General features: G+C 40.6%; 1 protein-coding gene across 1 annotated transcript in view; it reads right to left on the reverse strand.

Moving 5' to 3' along the window:
* The window catches only part of KIF6 (kinesin family member 6), a 287,759-nt gene extending 269,892 nt beyond the window's left edge, over positions 1 to 17,867 (reverse strand). Inside the window, exons 1-3 of the mRNA XM_074949116.1 lie at positions 17,733 to 17,867; positions 16,648 to 16,757; positions 14,678 to 14,752 (exon numbers count right to left, since the gene is read on the reverse strand). Of these exons, the coding sequence (XP_074805217.1) occupies positions 14,678 to 14,752; positions 16,648 to 16,757; positions 17,733 to 17,810 (263 nt within the window). The 5' untranslated portion in view covers positions 17,811 to 17,867. The remainder of the gene's footprint in view (positions 1 to 14,677; positions 14,753 to 16,647; positions 16,758 to 17,732) is intronic.
* Between the last annotated feature and the right edge of the window lie 334 nt (positions 17,868 to 18,201).

Raw genomic sequence — 18,201 nt, forward strand, 5'->3', positions numbered from 1 at the left:
AAGAAAATGAAAGCACTCATGCATAATAAATATGTCCTTAATTTTTGTAACAGATTCTAAGAGTAAGATCCTTAAAACCAGCAGAATTTCAGGTCCCTTGGAAACTTAAGGGGTGGGGAGGAAGCAATATTACCTGATTATACAGTACCTTAGTTTTTCTTTAAAAAATTGTAAGTGAAGCAAGTGTTCAGACCCATGGGGCTAAAGGATTTGTTTAGTTTCTGGCTGGAGTCTCCTTTAAATGGAGAGAAAAAGGATATATCTTTGAGATTTTGAAGTAGTGATGATATTTCCTAACATCAAGAAAACTGAGGTAAGGAGACAAAGTGCTGTGGGAGGACTGAAAGCCCTGATGGATAATAGTAGGTTTGACTATAGAGAAGTATTGTCAGGGTCAGGCTGTGGGCAACCTGCGTGCAAGGGTCGGTCACTAAGTTGCGGTCAGGAGATGAGTAGCAGAGTCGGGGTCATGCTGGATCAGGATGCCAGAAATTCAGGGTCAGGTGGTGAAGTGCAGACAGGAGGCAAGTGGTGGAGTTGGGGTTGAGCCAGGGTCAGGAGCCAGAGTCTGGGGTTCACAGCAAGGCAAGGACTGAAGCGGAAGCAAGAAGTCGGTCTGCGTTGTTGTTCAGACAGCTCCCTGTGATGGATTATTTGTTTATATACCAGCATGGGCCAATCAGTAGGCTGTCAGGAGCCACCACTGCAGTCTTGCTGGGCAATACTTCCTGCAGTGTCTAACTTTACAGGGTTCCCCAGCGGAAAGCCAGCCTGGACTTCTGGTGGTGATGCGGAAGTGTCAGCAGCCTGGAACCCCCATGGTCTGAAGTTCTAGTCACACAGATTCTTACATTGCACCTCACCCCCTCCCTCAGGGTGTTGCTGCTCCATTCTTGTCAGTGTGACTCCAATGGAGGTTGGTTGATTTGTTGGAAGCAAGATTTCTGGCAATATTCAGAGGAGAAGATAATGTTCCTCCACCACCAGGAGATACACAAGTCATGCCGCTCCAACCAAGGAATGCCGATTACCATGAAGAATGGAGAGCAGATCACATCAGAGCATATTATTTCCCAGGCCTCTAGGGAGATGGTCTCTTGAGTCACCAGTCCTGATGATAGGAGTGATCCATCTATCGTCAGCCAGGTATGGTGTGGGTTTTCCCAAGAGAAGGATCTGGAGGGTTTGGGCTGCCTTAGCATCTATAAAGTTGGCAGCAACCCCAGTGTCTATCATCACCAGCAGCAGAGGAATCTGTCCTGCCTCCCCCAAGATCTGCAATTGCAGGAGCAATTGGAAATGCCGGGAGACCCTGTCATTCCCAGGTAAGGTTCTACTCGAGGGTTTTTCCACATCATTCATGATTTTATAGACCTCTATCATATCCCCCTTTAGTCATCTCTTTTCTAAACTGAACAGTTTCAGTCTTTTTAATCTCTCCTCATATAGAAACTGTTCCATACCCCTAACAATTTTTGTTGCCTTTCTCTGTACCTTTTCCATTTCTAATGTATCTTTTTTGAGATGGGGCAACCAGAACTACACACAGTATTCAAGATGTGGACGTACCATGGATTTATATAATGGCATTATGATAGATAATAAGACAGAAAATATCTCTTTCCTAATGGATCCTAACATTATCTTTTTTGACTGCCACTGTACATTGAACAGATGTTTTCACAGAACTATCCAGGATGACTCCAAGATCTCTTTCTTGAGAGGTAATAGCTAAATTATACCCCAGTATTTTGTATGTACAATTGGGATTATGTTTTCCAATGTGCATTACTTTACACTTATCAACACTGAATTTCATCTGCCTTTTTTTTTTTTGCTCAGTCACCCAGTTTTGTGAGATCCCTTTGTAACTCTTCACAGTTAGCTTTGAACATAACTATCTCGGTTAATTTTATATTCTCTGAAAACTTTTCCACCTCACTTTTACCCCTTTTTGCAGATCATTTATGAATGCTGAACAGCACTGGTTCCAGTCCAGATCCTTGGAGGACCCCACTATTTACCTCTCTCCACTGTGAAAACTGATCATTTATTTGTACCGTTAGTCTCCTATCTTTTATCCATGAGAGCACCTTCTCTCATCCCATGACTGTGTACTTTGCTTAAGAGCCTTTGGCGTGGGGCCTTGTGAAAGGCTTTCTGAAAGTCCAAGTACACTATATCAGCTGGCTCAGGCTGAGGGTTGACTCATCAGGCTTAACAGAACTTGTCAGGCTCAGGCTCAGAGAGTACTCATCAGGCTCAGTTATGACTCATTACATTATCCCTCCCCCTTAAAAGACACCTACCAAATGTCTTCGGGCCAGGTATATCAGGGTGTGACTGACAGAATTCTTGAATCAGGTCATATGCTTGCATGTTTTTGGCTGGCTCCCACAAACAATCAGCTGGACCATAACCAGAGCTTTCCTCTCAGAATTTTGGAGTCCAAGATCTGCCTCACAAGGTATTCCTCATGCCCCTGGACCTGACAGGTGGCAGTGGTGATTGTATTCATCCAGGGAAGTAGATGGTGAGCTTTTTCAGCAAGGAGACATGGAATATTGGTTGCATTTTCATCATGCTATGCAGTTGGAGTTTGAAGGCCACATGGCTGATCTGTTGGATGACCCGGAATGGGTCAAGATATAGGTAAATAAACTTCTTGAAGGCCAGGTAGAGTCAAGGTATTACATTGACAGCTATACTTTATCTCCAACTGTGATTTGAGAGATTGCCTGCTGACAAAGGTTAGCGTAATGCTTGTAATCTCTTTTGGCCAACTTTAGGCAGCACTGGGATTCCCTCCAAGACCTTTTCCACTTGGCTTATCCAGAATACCTTGTCAAGTTCTGAGAGAACACTTCATCCAGTTCTCTGGGATCCAAAACACTCATTTTGACTCTGAATTTTGTCACTCAAGTTGCTTTATTTGGCATACAGCAAAGTTATGCTGAGTTGATCAGACTCAAGCGTGGGGGGTGGGTATAGGGCATACCACACACCCAAAGTTACACAGACATCCTCTTTTTTATATACAGTTACACATTACGTTGCATTTGCTATACATTAAATCACACGCTTTTGGATTGACTGGATGTGGGCACATCCTACAAGTGGAAATATGCAGAGGCCACAGTGTAGGAAATTTCTGTTCACAAACTCCAAAGGCATACTTTTTTGTTATGTAGTCTATGACAGAACACATGATCTTTTTCTATTGACATAAGTAGATCAAAGACATCAGAGCAATCTCTGCCATAGCCAGGCATAAAGCCAGAATGATAAATTCACCAACTTTCCCTGATCCTTAGGTGTAGCTGGAGTTGGTTCACCTTTACCTTCTCAATCTCTCCCAGAAAGAAAGGGTTTTAAACAGGTCAAAAATAAGGGAGGTGACAAATGTTAAGAGAGAGTTTCTTGAACAAAGGCCTGACTATTAATTGCATTAGGATAGTAGACGTCCTTACAAAGATAATAATTAACATATTCAAGAAATAAGAGACCCAGGGTGAGTTTCTGTACTGTGCCTCTAAGAAGCACAATACAGAACTCGCAGTCAACGGGATAGAGGCCAATGTGGCTTTAAGACATCTTTATGCCCGCCTGATCCTGGACTGCTCCATGTATTGGAGAGGCCCCCAGTATAATTTAGGCAGTCCAGTGGGTTGGGGCGATTGCCTAGTTTACAGTAGCCTCCTGGAGCTGCCCTATGGGCAGCAGCACTACTTGAAATCTTTGAAGCATTACATGCTGTGGTCCCACCCCCAACATACCATTCATAACTCCTACCGTACCACCTATGCCAGTGATTCTCAAACTTATTTGATCCCAGCCCCCTTCTTTGTGTCTGTAGTAGTTTACACACACCTCTCCCGCCACACAAGTATATATACCAATAAATAAATCAACATGCAACTCTCACTAAATATTAAAAACAGTAAGGCATTGATTCAAACAAAGCCAATGATCCATTGTAACAAGAGCAAAAGCAAAACTGCAATTGTGGTCAATGCTTACAATTAAATGTGCACACCACATCATAGCAAACAGGTTAATGTACAAATGGCAAAGACTTTGTATAATGCTATGCATGCTTAACAGAAATCCATCAAAATGCACAGCGCCATCTAGAGTCAAATGCACAGTGCCATCTGTGGACAGATGTGGACAAATTACAGAAAGTCCAGAGAAGAGCAACAAAAATGATCAAAGGTCTAGAAAACAAGACCTATGAGGAAAGATTGAAAAAATTGGGTTTGTTTAGTCTGGAAAAGAGAAGACAGAGAGGGTACATGATAACCATTTTCAAGTACAGAAAAGGTTGTTACAAGAAGGAGGGAGAAAAATTGTTCTTCTTAACTTCTGAGGATAGGACAAGAAGCAATGGACTTAAATTGCAGCAAGGAAGGTTTAGGTTGGACATTAGGAAAAACTTCCTAACTGTCAGGGTGGTTAAGCACTGGAATAAATTGCCTAGGGAGGTTGTGGAATATCCATCATTGGAGATTTTTAAGAGTAGGTTAGACAAACACCTGTCAGGGATGGTATAGATAATACTTAGTCCTGCCATGAGTGCAGGGGACTGGACTAGATGACCTCTCGAGGTCCCTTCCAGTCCTATGAGTGTATGTCTGGAAGAATCAGCTTTGCTAATTATTCACTGCAGTGGGTAAAATGTGTGCAGTAAGTTTTTTCCCCCTAAAGCTTCTCACACACACACCCAGAATACATTCTGCGCTCCCCTCCAGGGGTGTCCATCCCCCAGGTTGAGAACCTCTGACCTATGCCAGAGCTTACGATGGGGTTCTCGGAAAGCAACCTTATGGCAGTCTTCCACAGTGTCTCTGCCCAGGAAATCCTTCCGATGCCAGATACAGGGTTTTTAGCTCCCCTTTATGCCATGCCTATCCTTTTACCCAGGATAAAGGATCCAAACCAGTTGCGAAATTCTTATTCTCAACTGTTCACCACTCGCATTTACTAGTGATAAAGGGATATGGCCCACCTTACAAATGATTAAGTGAAGCCTACCCATTAGATCCAGAAGCACGATCAGTAAGAGTACTTATGAAACTAGCACAAAGACGTTTTGCCATATCTTGCTCTGACACTGCATCCATGGTTCTAGACATACTGCTCAGTCTTCTAAAAGATTAAAAAGAAAAGTAAATCTTGCAGGCAGGCACATATTTAGTGCCATTAAAAAACCCTCAGAAGTTCAGAAACTCTATCCTTTAACCAAGTATGCTGTGTGTAAGCACCATACTCCAACAAACCACATGCTAATACCTATGAACAAAGGAACTGATTAAGGAATAAGTTCTGTCCATGGATGTGTATGTGTAGCCAAGAGAAGTATTTGGCACTAAGGAACAATTTTAGCTCTAACTCTAAATTACCTTACTTTATTGGTTTATGTCACTCATTATTCTAACATGAGTTTTGATGAGTTAGTTGGTCATCTAAATGTAGGTGGCCATTCAACACCTATGCAAATACTAAACTAATGAAGAAAGTAGGAAGACTTCAGTATCTTTGATCTTTTGCTAACATCTTGTCTCTCTCCTCATTTCAAATCTCACTACCCTTGGTTATTTTCCTGATGTCCCTGCACTTTCCCTCTACCTATTTCAGAAGCCCTTAATCCATGCTCAGCTCACAATAAAATTCAACACACTCCTGGCACACCCAACTCTCAGGTATTTATGTTTATGATTAAGAGACTTGTGAACTTTATTTTATTTTTAAACTTTGGGAAAGCAATTTTGAAGGAGGATTTGCCTTTGGAGAAGCTCAGTACTTAAATATCCCTTCTTGTCTGGAGCACAGATAAAAGTTCCTTTTAATTAAAATAAACAAAATATCTCAACACGACATCTTCTCTTTATATCTTTGCCAGAATTGTGGTATAAATCTAATTTGGTGATACCTCACATTTCATAGATATGTCCAACTCCCAAACATACCTATAACAGCACTGTTTTTTTCAAGAGCTTACTACACAAATCAGTTTCTTTAGAAATTGACAACAATTTTCCTGAAAAAGGAAGTGCAACATTATTTCCTGCATTACTCCAACAAGTTCAGCCATGAACATTGCATAAAAAATGGTATTTTATTGAAAAAGATGCTCTATGCACCCACCCAAACAGTCACACCATAACCTATAATAAGCAGATTTCTTTAACAGTTTGAAAATCTGCAATTTGTGTCAGAATAAATCTTACAGATACTGTGCCCTATGATAGTGGTTTGATGAAATGTTAATGAATCCTTGCACTTCATATGCCCCATGGTTGCAACCATTTCAAGAAGAGGCCTTAATCATTACTGTCTGATTCTTCAATTTACCACAATTTTTAAACTGGGTTGTGTCAAACTGGCATCCAAAAGGAAAGTGATCCCACAGCCCTTTTGTGCCAAAGCCAACCACATTAGTAATAATAAAGCTATGATGGAAGTTTGTCTAAAGAAGAGCTCAGCCACTGCTCACCACACTGATTCAGGAATATAAACTGCTAAGGAATGGACAATCATTCATTTGAGCCTACCATTTAGAACCATAAATAATCATGCCAGATATTTACACCTTAATTTCTAGAATTCCAGAGAGAACAAATTGTGTTATAAACATAGCTAGTGTGGTTATGTATTCTTTAACTTAGCCACATTACCATAAAGCTCAAGGAACCATGTATGAAGCTCTGTGCCAATGACTCATTATTAATATATCATATCACATCAATGAGACCTAGAGGCGTCCGGGACCCATTGCGCTAGGCACTGTAAAAATGTTAATGATACTCCCTTCCCCAAGGATCGTACAATCTAAAAGACAGGACTGATTAATAGTTTGTAACAAGAGAGCTTACAATATCTTTATTTTCAGAATCCCAGTAGTATAAATATATAAAAAAGACTTTCCTTTATGAGGCCACTGTGTTGGAAACAATTCTGTCTGCCAGTTAAATCACCCAGCAACCTACTTTACCAGCCAATACTACCTACAAGTCCAGAATCAACATGCTGCAGCTGCACCAAGTAGTGCCACAAAACAAGACCAAGAAGATGGAAAATGTGTTATGTTACACCACAGCTGAGTGATGGGGACAATGAACAAAGAATAATGAGCAATTACTTTTTCTGGAGAGAGAGAGTCCCCTATGTAACTTGAAGAACAAAAAGCTGACAAATTCATACAGCATTTATGCACAAAAAATGTACAATACATAAAAATTCGGCAATTGTCTCATACTTGCAAAAATTAACATGCGCCCTTGAGGATATGACACTGTTTTAAGGACCGTTGGAATTGCAGAGAAGTTTCTCATTTTTAGATATGTTTTTCGCAGTGCACGCGTGTCTTCTAATAACTATTCTTTGGGTCCTTCATTTCTCTAAGATTAACATTAATTTTTACCTCTGGTGAAAAATAAATGGTTAAGCATTTAGAAAACTTAAGAGCAAATGAAAGGGACAATGGTCAGTTCTAGTTTGGTTAATATAGCAGCTACATAGCAGCTTCTGCTTTAAGAGGTCAGCAAGATTGCAAGTATTCCCTCTTTGGGAGGAAATCCCCTTGCATCACTGTTTGTTAACATTTAATCAATTTTCATAGAAGCAGGAAGACATTTCCAATACCTTAACTGGATTTTGGCACACATCTGAACTTATCTAGATCAAAACAGACTGTCTCATTGACTGAATGCAGTTTGTGCCTGGGTGAATAACAGGTATACTTATTTCTGAGTTCTGGAGAAAGTTAGCAAAACATCTACATAAAATTTCATTTTGTCATTTCCTGTTGCCTTTGCTCCAGTCATGGTGCACAACTATCTGACTCTTTGTGTCCTCCTACCACTCAGTCCTGTACCTTCTTCCATGCACCCCAATGTGCCTCCTGAACCCCACTCCTGACCTGGCCTGCCCTACTTCCATCCTCCCATCCAAGCCTTTCCTTAAAACACCCTTCAGGAAGCCTGTAAACCCAAGTGCCCCCCCCCCCCCCAAACCAAGAATTAACTAAACTGGTGATAAGGGAGGGAGGAATAAAAGAAAGGGAAGAAGAAACATTCTTTTAAAATAATTGTGAAACTGGTAATATGTATATAAACCATGATGTCTGATGGCCAGGTGAATGGCTACCCATGATCACTAATAACATTAATGTCTCCTTTATATATAAAGATTCAAATCTGCAAAGTGTGCACATAGCTATTGTACATAACCACGTGTTCCTGCCTCTGTTGACTTCACCCTCTTTCTGCCACTTCCTCCTTGGTTTGTTACACCCACTTATTTTGTCTAGTCTTATTTTACGTCCAGATTGTGACTCAGGCTAATATAAGGAATGGAAGGAAGATCTTCCCACCCTCCTGCTCTGGTGCATAAGTGGTCCTTGCATCATAGCTTTAGGGTGGGCATGAGGAGAGGGCAGGAACTGCAAGTCTCAAAATAGGAGGGTGGGATGGAGATGTACAGTTATGGGGAATAGGTGGAACTATATTTCTACCCATTGCTTTGCGCCAGCCAGTGGAAATGATACTACCTTCTGAAGGCCTGCAATTAGTTACTTCCCCACGGAAGCAAGCCTGGGAGAAGGGAGGGAATTGGGACACTGAGTAAAAATTCCTCCCGAGAGCAACTCCTGGGCCAGTGCAACAGTGAACTGCCCCTTATAAAAGGATGAGCCTAAAGACTCAATTTAGCCTTTTAAATTGTAAGTTCCCCAGGATAGGAGATGTCTCTTGAAAGGTTTTTGTCCAGCATAATGGATATCCAATGTGCCTGCAGTTTCTGGGTGATACAAACAACAACCACCACATTTGGCTGCTGATTTCCTGTTCCCCTGTTCTATATATGCATTGTCTATATTTTAAAATTTTCATCTTCATACTCAGCTGTGAAGCAGCTAGCTCACTGTTTATACCTTGTAAATAGTTTTTAAATACAGGAAGTGTTACATATTCATGGAACTGTATAGTCAGTCATTGTTATTAAGTACTGAAAACAAGGTATTTTATTTCAGATTATGTAGAAAAGTAAAATGATGTAAATGAGAAACACTTGGAGACACAATAATGATTTTTTCCTCAGAAGAAGTGCTTCAGGCAGAGAATAAGAGGGACTGAGGTGAACAAACGCCTGAGGCCCTGCAACAGCAGGAAATTGATTAAGTGAGATATAGCCAGATGATCCTGGCAAGTGACCTGCATCCCATGCTGCAGAAGAAAGCAAGCCGCTGCCCCCAAAGTCACTGCCAATCTGACATGTGGGAAAATTCCTTCCTGACCCCACATATAACAAGCAGTTAGACCCTGGGCATGTGAGCTAGAACCAGCTAGCCAAGCACCTGACTGAGATAATGCTCAGTGTCACCTCAGAGCACCAGCTCACCCTGCCCATTGTCTCATCTCCAGCTGTGGCTATCTCTGATGTTTCAAAGGCAGGAGACTTCCATCTGTCTCTAATGGGAAGGGAGAATTTTAAACTAGTGCAGGGCTTTAAAAATGTAAAAATAAGAATATACAGAATTTGGGAACATGCCATGTTTCCTTTATCTTCTAATCATTCAGAAACAGAGTTTATAATTTCTTTATTTGGCACCACCAACGTGTTCAGTTCTGCACTGAACAAAGAGATATAAATAACAAACTAGTTAAATGAGTCCCATGTGATCAGAAGGGTCTGTTCAGCTCCCCTGAGCTATGCACCCATCTTTATGCGATTCCTCTCAGTTCAGCTAAACTGAGAGGTATTGTATAAAGATGGGCACACAGATCCTAAAAGAGACAACAGTGAAGGGAAAGGAACTCCATCCTGCCTTTCTCCAACACTTTCTCACTCCACCAGAGCCCTGCCATCTTCCAATATGGCAGACAGCCCCATTTCCACTTATGACACAGCAAACTGCTGGGAACTCAGGCAGCTGCAAACGCGCACATGAAATCTGATCATAGGAAAAATGGGGTTAATTTCAAAGCCAAAACTATTGGTTTGGGGGGGGGGCAGGGCGGGGGGGGGGGAATGGAATTTACAAACCTATTTCAAACCAGACTTGTAAGGTTTTGGATTATTCTGTTAAGAACATAGCTTCTTCAGCATATGGGAGTCAACAGACCTCAGTGATTGGTGTACGTGTTTCACAATATATTACTTTCAGTATATTTTAATATGATTCATAAAGAAAATTTAGGGTGAAGTGGCCAATTATTTCAATTTCCTGACCAGATTATCATGTAGTATTTACTTAGTGAGTCGGGCAAGAGGTAGATTTTTATAAAATATCTGCTTTAAAAACAGCCATTCAACAGACTCATATTGAAACCAAATATATTTCTCAAGGATTTTACACACTCACAGCCATAAAATCTAATTGCAGGGATCTTTGTGCATCGTGAGTTGTATAGTGTGTAACATGAAGTGAAATAACACCAGGTTTTAAAGCAATATCATTAATGGGTGATAGAGAGGTTGGGGAGGAAGGTGGACAATATGTACTCAAGGAGCTATAGTCAGAAAAAGATGGATAGTAAAGGGTCAGTAGTGTTTATGGATGCTGAATTGTCACGATACAGATCTTTTTTGTGAAGTTCCCAAGGGAACACCAGTCATACAAGAACATCAGAGAAGTCTTTAATAAGCTAGGTGAGAAATTGTGGTCCCACTAGAGTCAACAGCAAAACTACCATTGACTTCAGTGGGGCTATGATTTCACTCTAGATCTTTAAATCCTGACACCAACACTGTGATACCTGAAACAGAGGCAGGTAACTGATAGATAAAGGATGTGACCAAGTCTCTGTGACCTGCAATTCTTTAAGGTAACAGCAGAACAATGAGTGTTATGATAATGCTTCAGGTCTCAGGCATCAGGGTATTAGTTACTACAATTAGAGGTTAAGATGGCCCCTCCGTAGAAAGAGTGCAGCATACATTTTAAAGACTGTTGAATACCCTAATTATTGAAAAGTAAAAGAAAAAAAGGGGGGAAGAAAAGAAAAAAAATCAAGAGATGACTCACCCATAATAATAAATCAAAACATATGCTGCAATAGCTTTGAAAATTGACCATACTAACCATGTAAAACAACATGATGATGCTGAAGGAGTGTCTGTGACCAGAGGCAATTTGACAGGAAGATCAGATTTTTTAATGACAGAGAAAAAAAGAGTAATCTAACAATGAAGAAAGTGGATTTACATAAAGATACAAATAGGAAAGTAAGCCCAATCGTCACCTATCTAGCAAGTCACAAAAAAGATCTTAATATCATGCATATCCTATGCTTTTATTCCTTTTTTAAATTTTGACAGTGTCCTCAATTTTTTTGTTTATTTTCAAATATTCAATCATGTTTCCATGTGATTACATGACAAACAGTCTTGGAATATTGCTGATGTGTTTCATTGATCTTTTTGTGTTTTATTTTCTGTGGCAGAACACAACCAAAGTCTGTTCATTTAATAAAATGACTCCCTCTTCAGAAATATGTAGACTATAGCTTTCAGCTTAATTATTTTTTAATATAATGAAATCAAGTTTCTTATGAACAACTGAGGTGTTCCAGGAGTAACAATGGTGGCTCTTATTTTGCCACAATGGAAAGGAATTTTGGCATGCTAATTACAGACTGATATGTAATTAAAATCAGCAGAAACTGAGGGGCGGGGGGAGGGTGTTGGATGAATTAAGGAATCGAGTGAGTAAGAACACATTTGTAAATATATTTTTGCCTTGAAAGAGCAGTGAGTGGAGGAGGAGAAAGTTTTAACTGTGCTTACAAAACATTTGTTCAGATAATTGGCTTTGTCACAATGCAAATGTAGTTATCACCAACTGGAAATATTCTGTAGTTTTATCAACAATAAGAGCACATATTTAACCATTTGAAAACAAGCATTATCACCTTTATAACAATCAAAGAAGGAAGTCAGATAGCCTTGATTTGATTAGAATGAATACATAATTAGGCTTTTATCACTTGAAGATAAAGCCCATATGAAAGCTGGGTCAGAGTAGCAGGTGGTCACATTGGTAAAAGGAATCTGCAATTTTTATTCCTAATGTAAAACCAGGGCTTCTTCTAGCCAAAGGTCAAACAAGATGGATTTCCTAGATGGATGAAGAATACGACTCACACCAGCATAGGTTCAAATAAAAAAAGAAAAAGGGTGTAGATTCCCACAGCTCAGAAGCACTGCATAGGTGAGCTATGGAACACACCCAGCCGGTCGTTATCTTCCAGCAAACTCCCTGTGTAGCCCCACTCTCTAGAAAAAAATAGATGCTTGTTGCCAGTTAGCTTTGGTAATTTGAGTTTCCTCAGAATGCTGATAATCCAAGCTCTGGCATGCTCAAGACAGGGTTTAACTCTCTACTTGCCAGGCACAGCCCAGGTTCATCTATCCTATCAAAGTCTTTTGCTGAAGATATCAATACAAACCAGTAAAATTTAAAACCAAAGTCTTAATTTTAGTTATAAATGAAGGAATCAGTGCATTCATAGTATAGTTAAACTGAAGATATTGTTTAAAAGGTTTCATGAGCAAACATATCCACATCACTATAAAATAAGGGAAATGTTCATAATTACATTTTACAGGGAACAGCAATGTGGTGAGCCCTGATACAGTTCAAGACATTTACTGAGTAAAGTCTCACCTATTGTAAGTGTGAGACAATTGCATCATCCTTTTGTCTGATGCATACAAAATTGCAATACTACCAATTTACAACCCTAAAGAGCAAGTTCTTAAGCACAGAATTGGGAAACACAACTCTCTCCTCCTATAGTTAAATTAGGAAATTCCATTTTGAGCAGAGATGTTCAGCAGAGGCGATGACTTCCCGAGTTCCTGGGGGGTGCTCGACTCCTGCTCCGCCCGAGGTCCTGACCTCACTCCGCCCCTTCCCCCAAACCCCCACCCCTGCCCTACCTCTTCCCATCCCCTCTCCGCCCCACCTCTTCCTGCCCCTGCTCCGCCCCCTCCCCCCAGCACCTCCTGCACACAGCGGATTACGGCAGGTGCTGAGAGGGTGGGGGAGGAGCTGATCCGCACGTCTGCCAGTGGTTGCTGAGCACCCACTATTTTTTTTCCATGCCTATGATGGTTAGGCTCAAAAATCCATCTTCTCCACCCTAAAGGTTGCAAACATTCCTACCTAAATTCTAATTCCAAAAGTATGTTCCCAGCCTTTAAATAACCTATTAGCACCAACATAATGGTATGACAAACTGTTCCACGTTTACAGCCTAACGTGGGGCTTGTGCCCAGGTACAGACTTAACGGAGGAATTAATCGTTGGGCACTTTACTGTTAAAAAAGGCTCTTTTTTCTTGAAAAAAATAAATCGAACCTGAAATTATTACAAGTTATGACCAAGATCACTAACTGAAAGAGATTTTCATATTTCCTCTGCATAGTCAATTTCCCCTTATTTATGTGGATCTTTCATGCAACAACAGAGAGGAGAAAAACATATTTGAACAAACAGGAAATTGTGATTGTAAAGCCACAAAAATTAACAGAGGGATTCATGGCCATGTGTACTACCTGAAACTACCTTCAACTAATATTTTGAAATGGACTACGTTTCATGCTGATGATGTCCTTTCAAATATATTTGAAAACACATCAAAAAGCATGAAACAATCATAATATTTTCTGTAGCCTGCACAAGAATAACTCTTCCACTTGTGCATATGCATTATAATACAGTCATTAATTATCTGAATGCATACTCCTTTTTCCTGCAGGGCCACAGCCTGATTCAATGTGTAGGTTAGAAAATGAAATGGAATAAGCTTGTGTAGTGAATCTGAAATGGTATTTCCACATTCACTAAATAATTTGGATTGTGTGCAGTGAATAAGGAAGACTGAGAAACAAATGAGACAACAGTACACAGTAAACAACAGTACACAGGGCCCTTGCTTCATTCAGTGTACGGGATGCATGGTGGGAAGCATATTAGCCATGGGGCCACAAGTTGAGTAACGAGAATAAATATAAAGAAAAACCACAATCATTCACAGAGTAGTATCCGACTTGCACACTAAATGAAGCAGTGGTCCTACAGCAATCTGAACTTTGGGATTTCCACACTTTTGAGAGCTTCATTCTACAACATTAACATTCTTTAGTTATTATAATGAGGAGTCAAGATACAGTGCCACCAGCACCATCATGAGTATGTACATTAATCAGAAAGTAGTAAGGACAACACTGGAGGCCCATTCATAATTGTCCTTAAATCTTATTAAAGTTAATAAAAACTAAACAGGGAGATTAAATTTCCTCATGCAAACCCCTTTTCTTTAGAGTTGCATAATGTGAGGGCTATGAAATTAACTTTTCTGAAGGACCAGTGGAGATAAATCAGTGGAATAGGAAGAACTAACCTAATATAGATTCCCCATATAACATCAACAAAACAGGCAATCATAGCAATGCTAAGTTAGGCTCCATCATCAGCTCCTTTCTATAAGCAGAAATTCCATGGAATTCTTGCATGCCTATCAGATTCAGATGGATCAGCATTTAGACAATAAAAGCACAATCCATTTTTAAATCACCATGGCAAATAATTACCAGATTGCCTTCAAATAGTATAATGAAAGTTACCAGTGACCCCATGTAACTGCTGATTATTTACAAGATTAAAACCTACCATTCCGCAACTGGTTTGGCAATGCTTTCAAAAACTGCATCTTGTTTTGCCTCCTGATCAAAAATTTTCTGAAATCTGAAAATAATAAACAAATAATCATGCAGTATCTTAAAACACTAGTTGATTTATAATTTTTGTTTTTCTGTTTGTAACTAGTCCATGTTTACGTCATTGGGCTTACATAACCTAGTACAATGTTTTCCCTGTAGCCTTAATAACCAGTGTCCTGTTGTGCTATCGTATACAAATAGATTGTAAACAGTAGTGCTTTGACAAGATCTGTACAATAAAACCCTCTGATAAAATGAGGCAATTTAAGGGGGAAAACCTGTATTTTACAGTTATCAAGGGGATCAGTGTTTGCAACTGGCATCACACTGAAAACTGGATAAATTAATTATACTATAACCAAGCAGCACATATAAACAGTACAGTCAGGCTCTCAATTTTTAGACTACAATGAAATGTAGCAACTAGGAAACATTGTAATCAATAGATGAACATCAAAAAAAAAAAATCTAAGCTTCTATCACTTACTATAAGCCAACACCTGCAGTTGCTCTGTTTGGCACTATAAGTTTACATAGTTCTTTCTTCACAGAACATATAAAAAACGTAGTCTGGGCCTCAAAGGGTTTACAGTGTACAGTTACTCAGACAAATGCAATACATGGGGAAATATTCAGTGCATGAGGTATGGAGACATAGGTCCTTATCTTGTAAACCTTTATTCAGATGAGTAGTTGTACTGAATTTGTTTAATCTTAATGACACTGCGCACAGGAGTATAGAATTGCAGGATCAGGCCCATAGTTGGTGAGATGACCAGTGTAGGAAGTCTTCACCAAAAAATAGTGAGTTTTAGGGAGGAAAGAGAAAGTGTTTGGCATATAGCATTCCTTTTGTATGTATGGCTTTATGATAAAAGATTAAAAACAAAGAGCATTTCCTTAAGGATCACAATGCTCAGTATTTCTCGGAATTCATTTTCACAGACTCCCATAGGAACAACAAAGACACCAAGAATGTCAGCATCCATTAAGCTGACATGGGCATCTGCAACCTAAACTGGTGTTGCATAGAGCCTGTCTAGTGACATCAGCATGAGTTACAGATGTTTGTTTGGAGTCCTACTCTACAGCAGATTTTAGATTTTCTTCAGCATCAAATTTCAATTGATATGAAATTCCATACAAAATGTTGCATCCAAATTTTCCATACAAAGATGCTATCAAGTAATTGTTTTTATTTCTCATCATTTGTAATATCTTCTTACAAATGTATAAATGTTTTTTCTAAGATGATAGTTTCCCTTTTCATTTGACAAACTATAATTTTCTTCACTGTGTTCTGATTAGGCCTGAAATCAACAAATTCCAGTTAGAAAGTACTTTTTGTCAACAAATCTTTGGCTAAAGTCACTATTCACCCTATGCTGGCTCATTAGCTTCTGCAGGAGCATAAGGTCCCTCCCTCACTCTGGCCTTGTCTACACTAAAACTTTATAGCCAGCTGCTCGGGTGCAGGCCTGTAAATAGGAGTCAGGCATTTTTACCACAATGTCATGTAATAGTTTGATGAACCATACAAGTTCAGCTATTAAACTTTTCTAGTTTTATCATGTCTTGCCCTGAAATCATGATAGAGAATAATGTACTGTAGCACTGAAAGATTCCTCTTGTTAAAAAGTCTTTTTAAAAATCTTACTAAATATACCAAAACTGTATTGTGTGGATCAGAGATTAATAAGAAACTTTTACTGACTCTCCACGGGACTCGCACACTGAATCTAGTGGCTGATCCTTACACAATTATCTTCTCTGTAGGCAATGGTGATACTGAGTATAGAAAATGGACTCTCTTTAACAGGAGGAAAAATAATAAGCTGGGCTATAACACAGATCTGGTAATGTTGAAAGTGATCTTAGTATAAATTGCATGAGGAAAAAAGCAGAACAAAATAAACTTACTTAAACTTGTAGCTTTCTCGTTTATTATTGACAAATCCATCTGCCAAGTCACGTGGTACAATAATCTCTAAACTGGAGGCTGATTTCTCATCTTCACCAACTGAATAAATCTGCAAAACAAAATGACTTCAGCAATACAACAGTGGTTTGTACCATGGCTCTATCATCTTGATGTGTTTAACTGCATGATCTCATTAAGATCATATACAGGAATGTAGACTAATCACAATTCCATGGTGACAGAAGGGAGAAAGCCCAGTTTGCCCTCCTTCAAAAATATAGCCCTTGCCATTTGAGCTCCAGAGGATTCTGCATTACACAGTAGACAACTGTCTCTCTTTCACCCACCCACCCCAAAATAAGATTTCAAAATATCTAAATGCAATTAGAAGCCAAGTCCCTTGACAGAATGTGCTTAATAAAACCACTTTCAAATATCTGACCAAAGTTTTATTTAAAAAAAAAAAAAAGAAAACCTGAAGAAGTGTTTATTGTGTGAGATTAATAAAGCACTCATCAGGTAGTTTTTGGACCACAATTTAAGGAGCTTGGGGTTTATTGGGGGGGGGGGGGCGTTGTTGTTTTTTACATACCATTTATGAAAATGTTTTCCTTAAACTTTTTATTTTTCATTTCAATGAAGGTGAAATATTTCAACTCAAGCATTCACTTCCAATATGCACAATGATGGTTTCATTAAACAAGCTTCCTGTAAGCATGTAGAAAATCAGCTCCTTGCCCCCAAAGGTCACCAGCTTTACTAGAGCACAATTTCGTGTTTTAAGGCTCCCTTTAACACTCGATGTCTAGGGCTTTCTACTCTGCACCGGGCCACTTAAAATCATCCCGGCGCTGCAACAAGTCCTGCCCTTCGCTACACGGGCAACCAGCCTCATAAACGAGGAATCATGAAAGGGACCCTCAAACAGCTCCTATCAACCCCCGCCCCCAGCGGGGCGCCCCGGGCTGCCCCCTGCCCCAGGCACCCCGGTCCACCCCCTGCCCCTCCCACCCCGGGCTGCACCACGCCACCATGTGCTTCCCAGGTTGGCTGCAGTCCGGCTACCTTCCCCGCGGGCACGTACCCCCGCCTGCTGCCGCCTGGCCAGGGGCTTCACCCGGGCATAGATCTGGATCGTTTGCTTCATCATCTCTCCGCTCATCAAGGGGGGAGGGGGAGACTAAGCCCTGCCATAGCAACGGTAACCAAGGAACACTACCCAGCATGCTCTGCGCCGGGGGGCGAGAGGGGGCGGTGCCAGCGCAGCGAGCTACGCATGCGCATGCCGGAGAGGCTGCCTGCCGCCTGCGTGTGATTTCGTCCGACTTCCCCCGCTCCAATCAGCGAGCGGCGTTAATTCTCTGGGGCGCCTACCCGGCCCCCCCTGCGGAACGCGGTGGTGATTCGCGCGCTCCCCGACCCGTACAGAGGCGGTGAGCCGCCCCGCCCCCGCTTTGGTCGTGCAGGGGGCACTGAGTCCCGCCTCACCGGCACCGCAGAGTTGAATGTAAATGTTCCCGCTGCTCCTGGTGTAACAGTGGCCATGCCCTGTG

The sequence above is a fragment of the Natator depressus genome, chromosome 3 (genome assembly GCF_965152275.1).
Source record: "Natator depressus isolate rNatDep1 chromosome 3, rNatDep2.hap1, whole genome shotgun sequence".
Lineage (NCBI taxonomy): Eukaryota > Metazoa > Chordata > Testudines > Cheloniidae > Natator > Natator depressus.